Genomic DNA, 18097 nt, shown 5'->3' with positions numbered 1-18097 from the left:
CTTCTTATTTTTATTTGCTATTTTTGCTTTCTTTCAGTTTCCTTTTATTTTAGCTTTAGTAAATTACCAAAGTGGCACCTAAATAGATTTAACAAATTTATGCCACTGCCACAATAGTTTAATACTTATGACAATTTAGTTTTGAAAATGTTTATTATTTTTAAAGCATTTAAATAATTGTATTTGCTACTGTTATATTCATTTTAGAGTATTTAAACATTTTATAAAAGTGTGGTTTCTCCACCATAATTACCTATGCATTATTTGGCTCACTCCGAACATTTTAGTTTTAATACTTGAAAACTTTTATTGTTTACTTGATTTTGAATTTGAATTTGAATCGGTTTTTGAACTAACGAGAGATTATCAACAGTAACCGAGGTGACGTGGCATCCTTAGTAGAGGGTTACTGTAGTTTAATTATCCGGGCGTCACAGGTATGCATCTCATACCGATACCTAAGCATGTGAGAACGTACAGTACATAGAACTGAAACATCTTTGAACAGCATATATACGGCCAGCACATGAACGAGCAAATAGGGGATGAACGAGTCATACCCACCGGTTGGCCAGGCCAACGCGGCGGCGGCGGCGGCCTCGGCATCGGCCGAGGCCTTCTTCTTAGCGGCTTCGTCGTCAGCCATGGGGTCGATGCAGGGGAAGTAATGAAAGCAGAGGCGGACGGAGTCGGGGACGGATCAGGAGCAGTCGCGTCGAGACGCTCCCCAAAACCTTATTGCCGTTCTCCCGGGCAGGATCTCGAATGACTCTCCCGACCAACCGTGCACGCGGTCATCGGGATGGGATCGGCGGAAGCAGCACAGAGAGAGGAACAGTAGATGACAGCTAGGGTTGTACGAGAGGGAGTGAGTGAACTGAGTTAGGGTTCACTCCACTGGTCAGCGCCTTCTTATATAGGCCGTCAGGTAGATGGGCCTGGGTCAGGCCCACACGACCGAGTCTTCGAACAGCCCACGGTCCAATGTCTCGAACAGTGGTGCTTTTATAAGTGACTCGTTAATAAATTAACAATTAATTAACCATTCCTAAGCGCGGCGCGCGCGCGTCGGGACGAGGCGTGGCGTGGCGAGGTGGGCAGCGAAGGAGGAGGAGCGCGCGTGTACATCTCCTATTCCCAAGCTCCCAATAGCAAGTGGTAGAGCAACCCTTATAAAGAGGTCTCACTCTTCTTACTGTAGCAGTATGGGACTAAATTTTCCACACTTCCCACCACTTGCCGTACACATGCATGGGTCTTAGAGATTAACTAGGGATTATTATTTTATATGGGCCTAAGCCCATCCATAATCCATCAATTAGTACAGTGATGTACACCCTCTGTCCCATAATGTAAGACGTTTTTTGACAGTACATCAGTGTCAAAAAACGTCATATATTATGGGACGGAGGGAGTATGTGTAGCATTCAGATTGCATGGAGAGGAATATTGTATAACAGAAATTAAAATCCATAGATATAGCAGAAAAATAGTGACAATTTGTCTTAGAAACTTATGAAGAAAATCATTGGATTTAAGAACCACCTGTAGGCTACATTCTCTTTCCTCTTCAATATAAACCTGGATGAGCGAGGCAGAATTAATGAAAGCCTCAAGGAGGAGAATGCGGTAGAATCAACCAGTATCAGCCATCAGCCAGGACGCCTCATTGGATTTACACGGAGCAGATGTGTCATGGCCAACATGGGCGGTACCAGCTTGAGATGGGTGTCAAATATCAATCTCGTTGACGATGGTAGATCACGACAATGAGCCCAGTTGGTCTACATAGTTTTGTACAAAAATGTTATCAACATTTGAGAAATCATGAGGGATCATTGTTATTTGTACCAACCTTGTTGAGCTCGAACTTCTACCTCATCAAAAACTTGAGGCCGCCTCCAGTCGGAGGTTTTGCGGTGAAGGCCAATGCGGCCCCATCTCGAATCACGCGAGGGAAGGGTCACCGGCGCCCCATCAGTTGGAGCAGCCGGTGGGTCCCGCTCCTGGATGGGCGTCGGCTGCATGTCATGCGTCCGGCTCTGTAGCTTATGAGGAGGCGCGGCGACATATGGGGGTGGCATGGACAGCTTGTCTTCCATGGTTGTATGTGGATGGGTGAAAAAAAAAAATCTTCAGAGAAGACATAGGGATGCGGTGTGGTTCGGGTGTTACTTTTGGAAACGAAAAGGAACAATCGGGTGAAACTAATACGGCTGACGCTTCATTTGTGCTGATGTGTGATGCATGGTTGTATGCTAGGAGAATTAAACGATCATTGTGCTCATATGCGATGCATGGCTGCATGGTTAAAGAATTTGCAAACTGAACACTGATGTGGCACCATGCTGACGTGGACACTATGCATGTTGAGAGGATTGCTACTAGTGGGGATCAACTTTTTAAGTATATCGGATTGGTGTCACACTCTTTCAGACGCACCGAAAGACTCTCAAGGACGCCAAGACTTTTTTGAGAACCAGGTGTGCAAATAAATTTTCTTAGGGGCCAAAGAGTAATTAAGTTTGAATGATGGTTATTTAGGACATATTATTCATGTTCTCTCGTAGTATGCGATCTTGGACTGGACGCATATGGAAGACGAAAGTTGCCGTCACTAGTAGCTTGTGTGCTCTCACCTCTGCGATATTGACGTTATCCTTTGCCTCAATTTGAGTATCATTGTCAGGATGAGGTGGCCGGTGTGACTTGTCTACATACTCCTTCCGGCTTCCGTCTTATAATACAAGGCGTTATTACATTCAGGGCCTGTTTGGAGACTCTCCCGCTCCCCAAGTCCGCTCCAGGAGCTGGTGAAGCTGTAGCTAAAAATGACGGAGTGGGGAAAAGGCGGCTCCACAGATTCTCAGATTTCAAGGAGCTGAAGGACTGCCGAACAGCTCCTCAATATATTACTCCCTTCGTACTAAAATAAGTGACTTAAATTTATACTAACTTTCTCTCCGTTGCTATTGGCACCATACTGTACTTATTCCACTCTAATTAAGCAGCCTAGCATGATTGTGTTGCGTGGTCAAGACGTGTGTATCACTGTCAATCATAAGTTGGTGCCAATCATAAGTTGTATAGTAACAACATTATAGATTACTCATATGTGATACGAATATATGTGATACGAATTGATGGTTTGGAGATGTGACCATGTGACACATGTGGTAAGCAATCCAGACTATTCAAAAAAAAAAGGTTTGCAGATGTGATCGTGACATTGCGATAATGTGACTTTTAATATCTTGCCAGCATTGAATGAAATAGTTAAAACATTCAGTATTGTATTGAACATTCCTGCAAAGACTCTCTCTGTTTTTACCAATGTAGGGAAATTCCACGGGGATTAATTGATTCAGATGGTTGTCAAGTGGAGAGTACATCCAGATGAGAAACGACTTAAATCATGCCAGCCTTCAATGGCACCAGATTTCCAGATAGCTGACTGTCTGTAATTCATCCCCTCTCTCAGAAAGAGCTACACATCAAAATGGAATTACAAACCATTCCCCAAAAGACGGACGGCGGGATTCCACGACGCGCCCCCCAGGCTGTTGTTCTCACGCTATCTTCATCGAGTCGTCTTCAGGCGGCGACAACTCAACCATCTGCATCCCTCTTCCTGCAACGGCGATGCGGTATTTCCCGCTCCCACTGACAAGATAACAGCAATCGCCGTGAGAAAACGATAAAGATGGAACTACGACAGAGAAACACATTTTCATCGGCCAAGAAAAAAAGAACATAGATGATGCTGTGAAGCCTCCTCACCGGTCATGGAAAACATCCAGAGTTTCCGGCTCGGGCACGCTGATGATGACATGGGAATGCTCCGCGAATTTGCCGGATTGGCCCATCTTCCAACATCTGATTCTCTGATCAAGTCCAGTGGAGAAAGCCCAGGCGCCGTCCGTCCAGATACCTAACAGGAAATGTGAAATGCTTGTATCATCAGTTTACGGTTGCAAAATAGTGAGACTGAAATATCAAACTAAGCCGTGGTATTATTAACGGTGACAGACAGGCAAACCTTTCACTGCTGAACCGTGAGCCGAGGGGACCGTGTGTTGGCCAAGTATTTTAAGTTCGCCATTGTCACAAGGCGAGCTTAGGCTTGCCGTGTTTGCTGAGCAGCCCGGCAGGGGTCCTAGTGTAAAAACAAAACACTGAACCGCCTGATCATCACCGCCACTTACGATGCAGTAAGACATGCCAGGTGCAGAGCTTGATCGCTGCTCCATCTCTGAAACATGGAGGCAGTTGACGCCTGACTGATGAACACCGGAGAACATCTGCAATGGCTGCACTTCAGGTACATCACATGACTGGGTACTTGAAACTGTGTCCTCGGTGTTTTTTATGGCCTCGATTTCTGCCGCTCCTGAAGTTTCATGTGGACTCTCTGCAGCAGCGCGCGAGCTACTCAGATTGTTCTCACTGGGGAGCAATGCTTGTTCGTTACCCTTTTTCACAGAACTGTTTGCCAGTGGTCGCCACCGACGACGACCACCCTGACTCCCTCTTCCTGTCTTGGGCCGCTTTTGGCAGTCGACAACCATGTGCGGTTTCGTCTCTGATACTAGTTGCATAAAGCCATGAATGGTGTCTGTTAGGTCCCACAATGTAATGCTACCATCTGTAGACCCACTCACGATAATGTATCTATCGCCATTATAAACATCACCTGAAAGCAAATGTGTGAATTTCATTATGCTTAATAACATTATCAGAACAAATAAGAAAGAGTAGAACTGACCTTCACAGTGGGCACCAGAGGCGACAACAATATGCCGTAGCACAAGAACTGGTGATGCCTGTGGGACCAACAAGGCAACATCAAACCTGTACACAAAGAAAAGGAACAGCTAACTGAAACCACCAAGACTGGTACAGATAAATAGGAACTCCGCTTCAGAAATTTCATGTTGCTTACCATAGCCGAGAAGGCAAAAGAAGCGCACGGACAATAACTGTTGCATCAGAGCAAGCAACAACCACAAAACAAACTGTCAACCTGGCACAAAATAAAGAGCTTAGATTACCCTTATTTCTTGCAAAAGCTAAAGAAAGTATTCTAGACCCTATATTTGTGAGCAACTCATGAGTCATTTCTTGCAAGAGCTGAAACAGAGAATGCCCTAGACCCTATATTTGTGAGCGATTCATGAGATATATTTCTCGCAAGAGCTGAAACAGAAAATACCATAGACCCTATATTTGTGAGCAATTCACAAGAGTAGTGTCAAATCTTACTCGGTAGCCGGATGTTTCAAAAGAAATGCTGTTACAGAAAGGTAACGCCAATCATTTTCCATCTGTTCCATAATAGCCAGGTTGTGTTGAGCAGAGGAATTTCCTTTCCCGCCTTCCTCGAAGTTCAGCTTTACATGATCAGCTTTCAACCTCTTGGTGCCAAGCTTTGGTGGCATGTGGGTAGAAAGCCACTGAAATGTAACGGCTGAATCACTATTGTCTGAGCATTCAGAGCTTTGCTTGGTGTCTAAATCCAGATCACTTGAACACACGTGTTTGTTGTTCTCTGAAATCCTAGGTTCTAGAATCCAAGCCGTAAGAACTTGCTTTGATCCAACAGATATCAATATGTAAGTGGTGTCCTTGTTTTCGACCCAAATGTCGGCAGAACTGACACTAGAGTTAAGCGATTTATCTGCTAATGTGTATGTTTTTGGGATAAAACACGTATCTCTCACAGCTGACCCGCCAACATGCTCCCCAAGCAGCTTGGATGAGCACCATCTTCCAGCACTACTAGCTGAGTACCTGTAACAAAAATCAAGAACAACATATATCATATGGTTCATAACAGAACCTGAAATGAACAGGTATATTTGATTTAAACCTCGTTTGTTATTATGTGTCAATAATGACTTATTTACCCTGTAAGCCGGACGGTTCCATCTTCACACCCGGTTGCAATCCACAAATCTGTACTTTTCTCAGGATGTGAATAGCTTGCTGGATCTATGAAGCAAAGAGAATGCACTTCTCTTCCATGGAACTGGGTATGAAAAACTTGAGGAAGCAGCTTCCTATCTTGAGCTGGTGCCCAGTGTCTGTGGACATGAATACTGTGGTCCTGCTAGGAAATCAATTCTCATGAGGTGTGTAAATTTGCACAGAACACCAGTGAAGAAAACACTTCCACAAACATCGTTAAGCAAGGGCTGGGCAGCAAACCTTCACGAAGGCGAAACAGTTTTGATACTCAGGGACTGTCCCAAGATAATAAGAGTAAGGGCGCCGCCATCCTCCGCAGGATATTTGAACCAGCTATAGAAGGGCAAACAAATCCAGAATTAACAGATTAGCACAACCGTTGCCAAATTCAAATTCCCAACTGTCCAGTTTATCCAGTATGTCTTACCTTTGTATCATTTTCAAGGTCCCAAATGATAAAATCCGCAGAGGTGAAACCTATTGCATAGGTACCAACCAATTGGTTACCAGAGGCATGATTTGCATAGATGGATTGAATGGTGCCTAATTCTTTCAATTGTCTCATTCCAACAAATTCAACGTTTTTGACATTTCTCCCATACTTGAAGAAGCAAATACAGCCGTCTCCCCCAGTCTGTAAAATGTTCAGAGGAGAGGAGTTTATGTCAGGCCAAGCTAATGTCTTTAATAAAAGGAACAACAACAAAACTCTGTACATACAGTGTGGATTTCAATATGGTCCGAAGCTGAGGTGATTATCTGAACACTTGTGACACTAGAAATGCCATGAGCTCCTTTAAAACAGTCACGCAAAGGTATCTTCTGTTGTGCCTCACTGCTGTCATGTGATGCCAATGTTTTATGAAAAGGAAAGGCAGCGATGTTACCCTTCTTATCACCTGTTATAAGGATCTGCATAGAAAATAACATGCAAGTTTTTCTTTACATCAGAGAACAAAATATATTATTCTTTGCAGCAAACTGTAACATTTCTCTTCTTCTGATAGTTAGAACATCAGGCACTGGTATTCTATAAACAATTAGTGTTCCCATAGTCATAACTATAAACGTCTGATATTCGCGTGAAATATTATATAAGCCGCTATTAAGGTTTTGCATTCAGTGAGAAACAGAGCAAGTTTATAAGAATTACCTCATCCTGAAGTGATACATCTAAACACATGATTCGAGCCCCAAAGGGAGATTCAAGCATTGCAATAAGTGAAGCTTCCTGAGTTGTAGTAATCCCATGGCCATTTGAGAGAAGGGCATTCCTTATGTTCCATAACTTAAGAGTGCCTCTAGGATCAGCTGTGAAAATGTGGCTGCAAGGGAAAAAGAAGGAAAACTGTTGAGAACAATAATTACCTGCTAACCAGAAAGTAAATAGGATATAATCGACATACCTACATTCAAGTGACTTGCACCAGTATAGTCCTAGCAGTTGCCTATCTTTTTCAGCTGGCCAGGTAAAAGATAAGTCTATTTTAGGTTCAAGACTGGGACTGCTTAAACGGACGATAGTAACATTTCCACGACCGTCTCCAAGGGCAATTATATCCTCCTTATCCAAAGAAATGTCTGAGCACACTGTCATTACATCCATACATATAATTGGCGCTTTCTCAGTGACCTGAATAACCTCAGTCCATCTTGGATCTTTTGTATCAGAGAGCTCAGCATGATGCAGATATCCATTGTTTGTGGCAACATAGAGAACATTTTCTTGCACAAAATGTAAGCATCGGACATATTCGCTTTTGCTGTGATAAACGAAAAAACAATCACTCACATTATATCACAATGAAAAATGTAGATAATACAAGAAAACACGGAAGCACACCACCATACCTATCCAAGGCACCATGCTGTCCTGATACTATAGGAGAAGATATTTCAAACACCTCAGAATCATATTTCAGACCATCCGGGGCCACGTTTTCTTCCAATATGTCATGAAAAGAGGAGTTACATAGGTGGTGCACTTTGATTGCAGAATCAAACCCAGCGGTGATCAAAACTAGTGAGCTTGGATCATATAAACATCGCCATAATCCTCGGCCACTGTAAGAATAGATGCAGCATAGAAAATTAAGTTTTACTAAGGGAAGCACTTATGGCAAGTCAAGGTAGTCAAACTCCGACATACTTAATCTGCTCGCCTTACACTTTATCTAAGTTGATCTTCCCAACTTACATGTGTTCTTTGAATGTTTTGATTAGCTTTCCATCCATGCCCCAAATGCAGCAAGTACAATCCTCACCAGCAGTTATAACTATCTAAAAGGCAAGTTGAGGTGAAAACAGTAAGCTGTATTTCGTCTACAATACCAGCTAGATAATTAAGTTCCCCTTTTGTCCCCCCAAAAAATAACGTTAATGTAATAATATGTGTCCAGTCCATGATAAAGTTGTGAGTAGAAAAGAATTGAGAAAACGGCCATCCCTAAACAAACATACTGGCAAATCCACCTTCAAAACTGAAAGACGAAAAGGCAAAGTGCAACAAACTTACAGAATCAGATATGCAACAATCCCAAATTCTAGCACTGTGTCCGAAAAGTGTCAGTTTGGGTATAATGTCCACATCATCAATTTTGGCTGTTTGATTGGTAAGATCCTGTGGCTGACAACTTAACATCCACATGCGAGCACTGCCATAACAATGAAGCCAAGCACATGAGATCAATATTACAAAAGACGGCCATTTGAAACAATAAAGTTCCAGAAGCTAGAAACTTCAGAAAATGAAATCTGACACAGATAATGCAGAGAAGTGAAAGCCAGAATGAACCCGACCTGCGATCATCGGAGACAGACATGAACTTTGATCCATCAGAGGACCAAGCTATCCGAAATATTGAACCCTCGTGTTCCTTCAGCCTTCCAATATGAACAGCCATGTATTTATTATCACTAAGATGAACGTTTTCACGGTTCTCTACACCAGTAGCACCCAACTCGTCCGAGCTTAACAATGAAGAACTCAGGGTTTCGGGTACCAATTTCCAAATAAGAATCTGAAAACAGATACGATGGAGTTAATGAGTTATAATAATGCTCATACATAAAAACAAAACTCTGTGTGTCTCAAAATTTTGTTGCATTAGAAGATTACCTCGTTTAGAATGGTACCAGACGCGACGAGGAGGGATTGAACAGAGTCCCCCCACATTCTCATTGAATAGAGAAGGCACTTCTCTGCATCCACAAAACACACCAGAAGCAAGTATATCAATACAAATTCTGGCGCAGAGAATATAGTTTCGAACTTTAGGACAACACATCGATTGTCGTCGAACCTGGAGAATTCACTCTGGTAACAAACACGCGGTCTGTCAAATCCCACAATGCCACTGAATTGTCGCCCAAACCGATCGCAAGCAACCCGTCCACCTGCGCCAAGAACGAACACACATGAATGGCAGAGGAAAACGAAGCTTACCACCATGGATGCAGGAGCTGCTCGACCAAGCGTGTATACCTCGAGGAAGCAAGCGTCGAGCACCCAGTGGTCGAACCCGGGGAGCCTCTGCTCCAGCTCCAGCCGCACGGCGACCGCTCCGCCATCCTCGGCGTCGACGCGGAGGCTGAGGAGCTTCACCCTCCTCTCGCCGAAGACGGCGAGGGTGAGCCCGTCGGCGGGGGGCGGGGCGCGGGGCTGGATGCCGTGGACGCGCACGCCGTCGAAGACCCGGAAGGAGGCGACGAGCCTGGCGGCGTCCAGGTCGTAGACGAGCAGCTCCGAGCCGGTCCCTGCGAGAGCGCGCGGCGTAATAGGTGAGGTGAGCGTACGGCGAGCCGGAGCGCGGGGAGATGTAGCGGAGCGGGAGAGGGAGAGGGGGAGTTACCAGCGAGGAGGAGGGGGCGCGGGGAGGAGGGGAGGAAGGAGAGCGCGGAGACGTCGCCGAGGTAGGAGCCCAGGCGCAGGCGGCGGTCGCCGGCGGCCATGGCGGAGGGGAGGAGGAGTGGGAGCAGAGGGGAGTAGGGTTCTCCGGCGGTTTAAGCTTTTGGGCCCAAACGAGGTTGGTGGGCTCTCGGAGGTTGCGGACGACGGTCGGTTTCGATGTTGAGCACACGGGGTGAAAACGGAGTGGGCTGATTTCTGCCATGTTTTGCCTTCAATTTCATTCCTTTTAGCAGATAAATTCTAAAAAAAAATGTTCAAAATTTCATAAAATGTTCCTGTTTCCAAATTTTGTTCACAATTTCAAGAACTGTTCGTGTTTCAAAAAGTCTTTCAGGAATTTCAAAATATGTTCTTGTTTTAAATTTTTCTCACAATTTCAAAAAATGTCAGTGTTTTAAAAAAGGTTCGTGTTTTTAAAAAATGTTCAACGCCGATCTTCTCTAACGCTGAATCTGTCATTACCTTGGATGATGCATTGATCTTCTCCAACGCTGAATCTATCATCACCTTGGATGCCGAATCTATCATTACCTTGGATGATGCATTGATCTTCTCCAACGCCGAATCTATCATCACCTTGGATGATGCATTGATCTTCTCCAACGTTGAATCTATCACCACCTCGGATGCATCGTCGATCTTGTCCAACGCCGCATCTATCACCACCTCGGATGCATCGTCGATCTTGTCCAACGCCGCATCTATCACCACCTTGGATGATGCATCAATCTTGTCCAACGCCGCATCTATCACCACCTTGGATGCTGCTGTTGGGGAACGTAGTAATTTCAAAAAAATTCCTACGCACACGCAAGATCATGGTGATGCATAGCAACGAGAGGGGAGAGTGTTGTCTACGTACCCTCGTAGACCGTAAGCGGAAGTGTTATATCAACGCGGTTGATGTAGTCGTACGTCTTCACGATCCGACCGATCCAAGCACCGAAAGCATGACACCTCCGAGTTCTGCACACGTACGACTCGGTGACGTCCTCGCCTTCTCGATCCAGCAAGAGGGGCGAAGTAGTAGATGAGTTCCGGCAGCACGACGGTGTGGTGACGGTGTTGGTGAAGAACGATCTTCGCAGGGCTTCGCCTAAGCACTACGAAAACTATGACGGAGGATAAACTAGAGGAGACGGGGTTGCCGGCACACGGCTTGGTGTTTCTTGATCTGTCTTGGGTGCTAGCCCTACCCCTCTATTTATATGTTGAGCCTTGGGGTCGAAACTTGGAGTAAAAGCCTCCACAAAGTCGGTTTCACCCGAAAGGCAAGAGTCCTTCTCGGACTCCAGGGCCAGACGCCAGGGTTCCCGACGTCTGGCCCCTGGACTCCGCAAAACTTCCTTTTGCGCTTTCCAAAAACCTCGTGGGCTTTCCCCTTTGGCCCAGATAAAGTGTTCTCGTGCCCAAACATTTCGGGAAACATCTGGAACCCCTTCCAGTGAATTCTAGAACCCTTCCGGAGATCAAACACTACTATCCACATATCAATCTTTACTTCCGGACCATTCCGGAGTTCCTCGTCATATCTGTGATCTCATCCAAAACTCCGAACAACATTCGGTCACCAACATACATAACTCATAGTACTATATCATCAACGAACGTTAAGCGTGCGGACCCTACGGGTTCGAGAACTATGTAGACATGACTGAGGTACCTCTCTTGTCAATAACCAATAGCGGGACCTGGATGCCCATATTGGCTCCTACATATTCTACGAAGATCTTTATCGGTCAGACCGCATAACAACATACGTTGTTCCCTTTGTCATCGGTATGTTACTTGCCCGAGATTCGATCGTCGGTATCTCAATACCTAGTTCAATCTCGTTACCGGCAAGTCTCTTTTCTCGTTCCGTAATACATCATCCCGCAACTAACTCATTAGTTGCAATGCTTGCAAGGCTTAGGTGATGTGCATTACCGAGAGGGCCCAGAGATACCTCTCCGACAATCGGAGTGACAAATCCTAATCTCGAAATACGCCAACCCAACAAGTACCTTCGGAGACACCTGTAGAGCACCTTTATAATCACCCAGTTACGTTGTGACGTTTGGTAGCACACAAAGTGTTCCTCCGGTAAACGGGAGTTGCATAATCTCATAGTCATAGGAACATGTATAAGTCATGAAGAAAGCAATAGCAACATACTAAACGATCGGGTGCTAAGCTAACGGAATGGGTCATGTCAATCACATCATTCTCCTAATGATGTGATCCCGTTAATCAAATAACAACTCTTTGTCCATGGTTAGGAAACATAACCATCTTTGATTAACGAGCTAGTCAAGTAGAGGCATACTAGTGACACTCTGTTTGTCTATGTATTCACACATGTATTATGTTTCCGGTTAATACAATTCTAGCATGAATAATAAACATTTATCATGAAATAAGGAAATAAATAATAACTTTATTATTGCCTCTAGGGCATATTTCCTTCAGTCTCTCACTTGCACTAGAGTCAATAATCTAGTTCATATCGCCATGTGATCTAACATCAATAGTTCACATCTTTATGTGGTTAACACCCATAGTTCACATTGATATGTGACCAACACCCAAAGGGTTTACTAGAGTCAGTAATCTAGTTCACATCGCTATGTGATTAACACCCAAAGAGTACTAAGGTGTGATCATGTTTTGCTTGTGAGATAATTTTAGTCAACGGGTCTGTCATATTCAGATCCGTAAGTATTTTGCAAATTTCTATGTCAAAAATGCTCTGCACGGAGCTACTATAGCTAATTGCTCCCACTTTCAATATGTATCCAGATTGAGACTTAGAGTCATCTGGATCAGTGTCAAAACTTGCATCGCCGTAACCCTTTACGACGAACCTTTTTGTCACCTCCATAATCGAGAAACATATCCTTATTCCACTAAGGATAATTTTGACCGCTATTCAGTGATCTACTACTAGATCACTATTGTACTCCCTTGCCAAAAATCAGTGTAGGGTATACAATAGATCTGGTACACAGCATGGCATACTTTATAAAACCTATGGCCAAGGCATAGGGAATGACTTTCATTCTCTTTCTATCTTCTGCCGTGGTCGGGCTTTGGGTCTTACTCAGTTTCACACCTTGTAACACAGGCAAGAACTCTTTCTTTGACTGTTCCATTTTGAACTACTTCAAAATCTTGTCAAGGTATGTACTCATTGAAAAAACTTATCAAGCGTCTTGATCTATCTCTATAGATCTTGATGCTCAATATGTAAGCAGCTTCACCGAGGTCTTTCTTTGAAAAACTCCTTTCAAACACTCCTTTATGCTTTGCAGAATAATTCTACATTATTTCCGATCAACAATATGTCATTCACATATACTTATCAGAAATGCTGTAGTGCTCCCACTCACTTTCTTGTAAATACAGGCTTCACCGCAAGTCTGTATAAAACTATATGCTTTGATCAACTCATCAAAGCGTATATTCCAACTCTGAGATGCTTGCACCAGTCCATAGATGGATCGCTGGAGCTTGCACATTTTGTTAACACCTTTAGGATTGACAAAACCTTCTGGTTGCATCATATACAACTCTTCTTTAAGAAATCCATTAAGGATTGCAATTTTGTTATCCATTTGCCAGATTTCATAAAATGCGGCAATTGCTAACATGATTCGGACAGACTTTAAGCATAGATACGAGTGAGAAATTCTCATCATAGTCAACACCTTGAACTTTGTCAAAAACCTCTTTCGACAAGTCTAGCTTTATAGATAGTAACACTACTATCAGCGTCCGTCTTCCTCTTGAAGATCCATTTAATCTCAATGGCTTGCCGAACATCGGGCAAGTCAACCAAAGTCCATACTTTGTTCTCATACATGGATCCCATCTCATATTTCATGGCCTCAAGCCATTTTGCGGAATCTGGGCTCACCATTGCTTCTTCATAGTTCGTAGGTTCATCATGATCTAGTAGCATGACTTCCAGAACAGGATTGCCGTACCACTCTGGTGCGGATCTTACTCTGGTTGATCTACGAGGCTCAGTAGTAACTTGATCTGAAGTTTCATGATCATCATCATCAACTTCCTCACTAATTGGTGTAGGTGTCACAGAAACCGGTTTCTATGATGAACTACTTTCCAATAAGGGAGCAGGTACAGTTACCTCAGCAAGTTCTACTTTCCTCCCACTCACTTCTTTTGAGAGAAACTCCTTCTCTAGAAAGTTTCCGAATTTAGCAACAAAAGTCTTGCCTTTGGATCTGTGATAGAAGGTGTACCCAACAGTCTCTTTTGGGTATCCTATAAAGACACATTTCTCCGATTTGGATTCGAGCTTATCAGGTTGAAGCTTTTTCACGTAAGCATCGCAACCCCAAACTTTAAGAAACGACAACTTTGGTTTCTTGCCAAACCACAGTTCAGATTGTGTCATCTCAACGGACTTAGATGGTGCCCTTTTAACGTGAATGCAGCTGTCTCTAATGCATAACCCCAAAACGATAATGGTAGATCGGTAAGAGACATCATAGATTGCACTATATCCAATAAAGTACGGTTATGACGTTCGGACACACCATTATGCAGTGGTGTTCCAGGTGGCATGAGTTTGTGAAACTATTCCACATTGTTTTAATTGAAGACCAAACTTGTAACTCAAATATTCTCCTCCACGATCAGATCGTAGAAACTTTATTTTCTTGTTACGATGATTTTCTACTTCACTCTGAAATTCTTTGAACTTTTCAAATGTTTCAGACTTATGTTTCATTAAGTAGATATACCCATATCTGCTCAAATCATCTGTGAAGGTCAGAAAATAACGATACCTGCCGCGAGCTCAACACTCATTGGATCGCATACATCAATATGTATTATTTCCAATAAGTCAGTTGCTCGCTCCATTGTTCCGGAGAATGGAGTCTTAGTCATCTTGCCCATGAGGCATGGTTCGCAAGCATCAAGTGATTCATAATCAAGTGATTCCAAAAGCCCCATTAGCATGGATTTTCTTCATGCGCTTTACACCAATATGACCTAAACGGCAGTGCCACAAATAAGTTGCACTATCATTATTAACTTTGCATCTTTTGGTTTCAATATTATGAATATGTGTATCACTATGATCGAGAACCAACGAACCATTTTCATTGGGTGTGTAACCATATAAGGTTTTATTCATGTAAACAGAACAACAATTTATTCTCTTACTTAAATGAATAACCGTATTGCAATAAACATGATCAAATCATATTCATGCTCAACACCAAATAACACTTATTTAGGTTCCACACTAATCCCGAAAGTATAGGGAGTGTGCGATGATGATCATATCAATTTTGGAACCACTTCCAACTCTCATCGTCACTTCACCCTTAACTAGTCTCTGTTCATTCTGCAACTCTCGTTTCGAGTTACTAATCTTAGCAACTGAACTAGTACCAAATACTAAGGGGTTGCTATGAACACTAGTAAAGTACACATCAATAACATGTATATCAAATATACCTTTGTTTACTTTGCCATCTTTTTTATCCACTAAATACATGGGGTAGTTTCGCTTCCAGTGACCAATCCCTTTGCAGTAGAAGCACTTAGTCTCAGGCTTAGGACCAGACTTGGGTTTCTTCACTTGAGAAGCAACTTGCTTGCCGTTCTTCTTGAAGTTCCCCTTCTTCCTTTTGCCCTTTTCTTAAAACTAGTGGTCTTGTCTACCAACACTTGATGTTTTTCTTGATTTCTACCTTCGTCGATTTTAGCATCACGAAGAGCTTGGGAATCGTTTCCGTTATCCCTTGCATATTATAGTTCATCACGAAGTTCTACTAACTTGGTGATGATGACTAGAGAATTCTGTCAATCACTATTTTATCTGGAAGATTAACTCCCACTTGATTCAAGCGATTGTAGTACCCAGACAATCTGAGCACATGCTCACTAGTTGAGCGATTCTCCTCCATCTTTTAGCTATAAAACTTGTTGGAGACTTCATATCTATCAACTCGGGTATTCGCTTGAAATATTAACTTCAACTCCTGGAACATCTCATATGCCCCATGACGTTCAAAACGTCGTTGAAGTCCCGATTCTAAGCCGTTAAGCATGATGCACTAAACTATCAAGTAGTCATCATATTGAGCTAGCCAAACATTCATAACGTCTGCATCTGCTCCTGCAATAGGTCTGTTACCTAGCGGTGCATCAAGGACATAATTCTTCTGTGCAGCAATGAGGATAAACCTCAGATCACGGATCCAATCCGCATCATTGCTACTAACATCTTTCAACACAATTTTCTCTAGGAACATATCAACATAAACATATGAAAGCAACAACGCGAGCTATTGATCTACAACATAGATATGCTAATACTACCAGGACTAAGTTCATGATAAATTAAAGTTCAATTAATCATATTACTTAAGAACTCCCACTTAGATAGACATCCCTCTAATCCTCTAAATGATCACGTGATCCATATCAACTAAACCATGTCCGATCATCACGTGAGATGGAGTAGTTTCAATGGTGAACATCACTATGTTGATCTTATCTACTATATGATTCACGCTCAACCTTTCGGTCTCCGTGTTCCGAGGCCATATCTGCATATGCTAGGCTCGTCAAGTTTAACCTGAGTATTCTGCGTGTGCAAAACTGGCTTGCACCCATTGTAGATGGACGTAGAGCTTATCACACCCGATCATCACGTGGTGTCTGGGCACGATGAACTTTGGCAACGGTGCATACTCAGGGAGAACACTTTTATCTTGAAATTTAGTGAGAGATCATCTTATATTGCTACCGTCAATCGAAGCAAGATAAGATGCATAAAAGATAAACATCACATGCAATCAATATAAGTGATATGATATGGCCATCATCATCTTGTGCTTGTGATCTCCATCTTCGAAGCACCGTCATGATCACCATTGTCACCGGCGCGACACCTTGATCTCCATCGTAGCATCGTTGTCGTCTCGCCAATCTTATACTTCTACGACTATCGCTACCGCTAGTGATAAAGTAAAGCATTACAGGGCGATTGCATTGCATACAATAAAGCGACAATCATATGGCTCCTGCCAGTTGCCGATAACTCGGTTACAAAACATGATCATCTCATACAATAAAATTTAGCATCATGTCTTGACCATATCACATCACAACATGCCCTGCAAAAACAAGTTAGACGTCCTCTACTTTGTTTGTTGCAAGTTTTACATGGCTGCTACGGACTTAAGCAAGAACCAATCTTACCTACGCATCAAAACCACAACGATAGTTTGTCAAGTTGGTGATGTTTTAACCTTCGCAAGGATCGGGCGTAGCCACACTCGGTTCAACTAAAATTGGAGAAACTGGCACCCGCCAGCCACCTGTGTGCAAAGCACGGCGGTAGAACCAATCTCGCGTAAGCGTACGCGTAATGTCGGTCCGGGCCGCTTCATTCAACAATACCGCCGAACCAAAGTATGACATGCTGGTAAGCAGTATGACTTATATCGCCCACAACTCACTTGTGTTCTACTCGTGCATATAACATCAACACATAAATCCTAGGCTCGGATGCCACTGTTGGGGAACGTAGTAATTTCAAAAAATTTCCTACGCACACGCAAGATCATGGTGATGCAGAGCAACGAGAGGGGAGAGTGTTGTCTACGTACCCTCGTAGACCGTAAGCGGAAGCGTTATATCAACGCGGTTGATGTAGTCGTACGTCTTCACGATCCGACCGATCCAAGCACCGAAAGCACGGCACCTCCGAGTTCTGCACACGTACGACTCGGTGACGTCCTCGCCTTCTCGATCCAGCAAGAGGGGCGAAGTAGTAGATGAGTTCCGGCAGCACGACGGTGTGGTGACGGTGTTGGTGAAGAACGATCTTCGCAGGGCTTCGCCTAAGCACTACAAAAACTATGACAGAGGATAAACTAGAGGAGACGGGGTTGCCGGCACACGGCTTGGTGTTTCTTGATCTGTCTTGGGTGCTAGCCCTACCCCTCTATTTATATGTTGAGCCTTGGGGTCGAAACTTGGAGTAAAAGCCTCCACAAAGTCGGTTTCACCCGAAAGGCAAGAGTCCTTCTCGGACTCCAGGGCCAGACGCCAGGGTTCCTGGCGTCTGGCCCCTGGACTCCGCAAAACTTCCTTTTGCGCTTTCCAAAAACCTCGTGGGCTTTCCCCTTTGGCCCAGATAAAGTGTTCTGGTGCCCAAACATTTCGGGAAACATCCGGAACCCCTTCCGG

General features: G+C 43.7%; 1 protein-coding gene across 1 annotated transcript; it reads right to left on the bottom strand.

Annotated features, from left to right (window-relative positions):
- Positions 1 to 3238: 3238 nt before the first annotated feature.
- Positions 3239 to 9986, bottom strand: LOC119304396 (regulator of Ty1 transposition protein 10). Its single transcript, XM_037581575.1, has 20 exons — positions 9819 to 9986; positions 9452 to 9723; positions 9270 to 9363; positions 9086 to 9168; positions 8767 to 8987; positions 8483 to 8621; positions 8165 to 8247; positions 7819 to 8031; positions 7374 to 7730; positions 7121 to 7292; positions 6688 to 6879; positions 6395 to 6601; positions 6208 to 6300; positions 5907 to 6106; positions 5263 to 5790; positions 4943 to 5023; positions 4766 to 4851; positions 4040 to 4693; positions 3781 to 3931; positions 3239 to 3663 (listed from the first exon to the last, which is right to left on the bottom strand). Exons 1-20 carry the CDS (start codon positions 9916 to 9918, stop codon positions 3570 to 3572), a joined length of 4020 nt encoding a protein of 1339 aa, XP_037437472.1. The 5' UTR covers positions 9919 to 9986; the 3' UTR covers positions 3239 to 3569.
- Between the last annotated feature and the right edge of the window lie 8111 nt (positions 9987 to 18097).

This window comes from Triticum dicoccoides, chromosome 5A (genome assembly GCF_002162155.2).
Source record: "Triticum dicoccoides isolate Atlit2015 ecotype Zavitan chromosome 5A, WEW_v2.0, whole genome shotgun sequence".
Lineage (NCBI taxonomy): Eukaryota > Viridiplantae > Streptophyta > Magnoliopsida > Poales > Poaceae > Triticum > Triticum dicoccoides.
The sequence above is the reverse complement of the archived record's forward strand: the minus strand, read 5'-3'. Positions and strand labels throughout refer to the sequence as shown.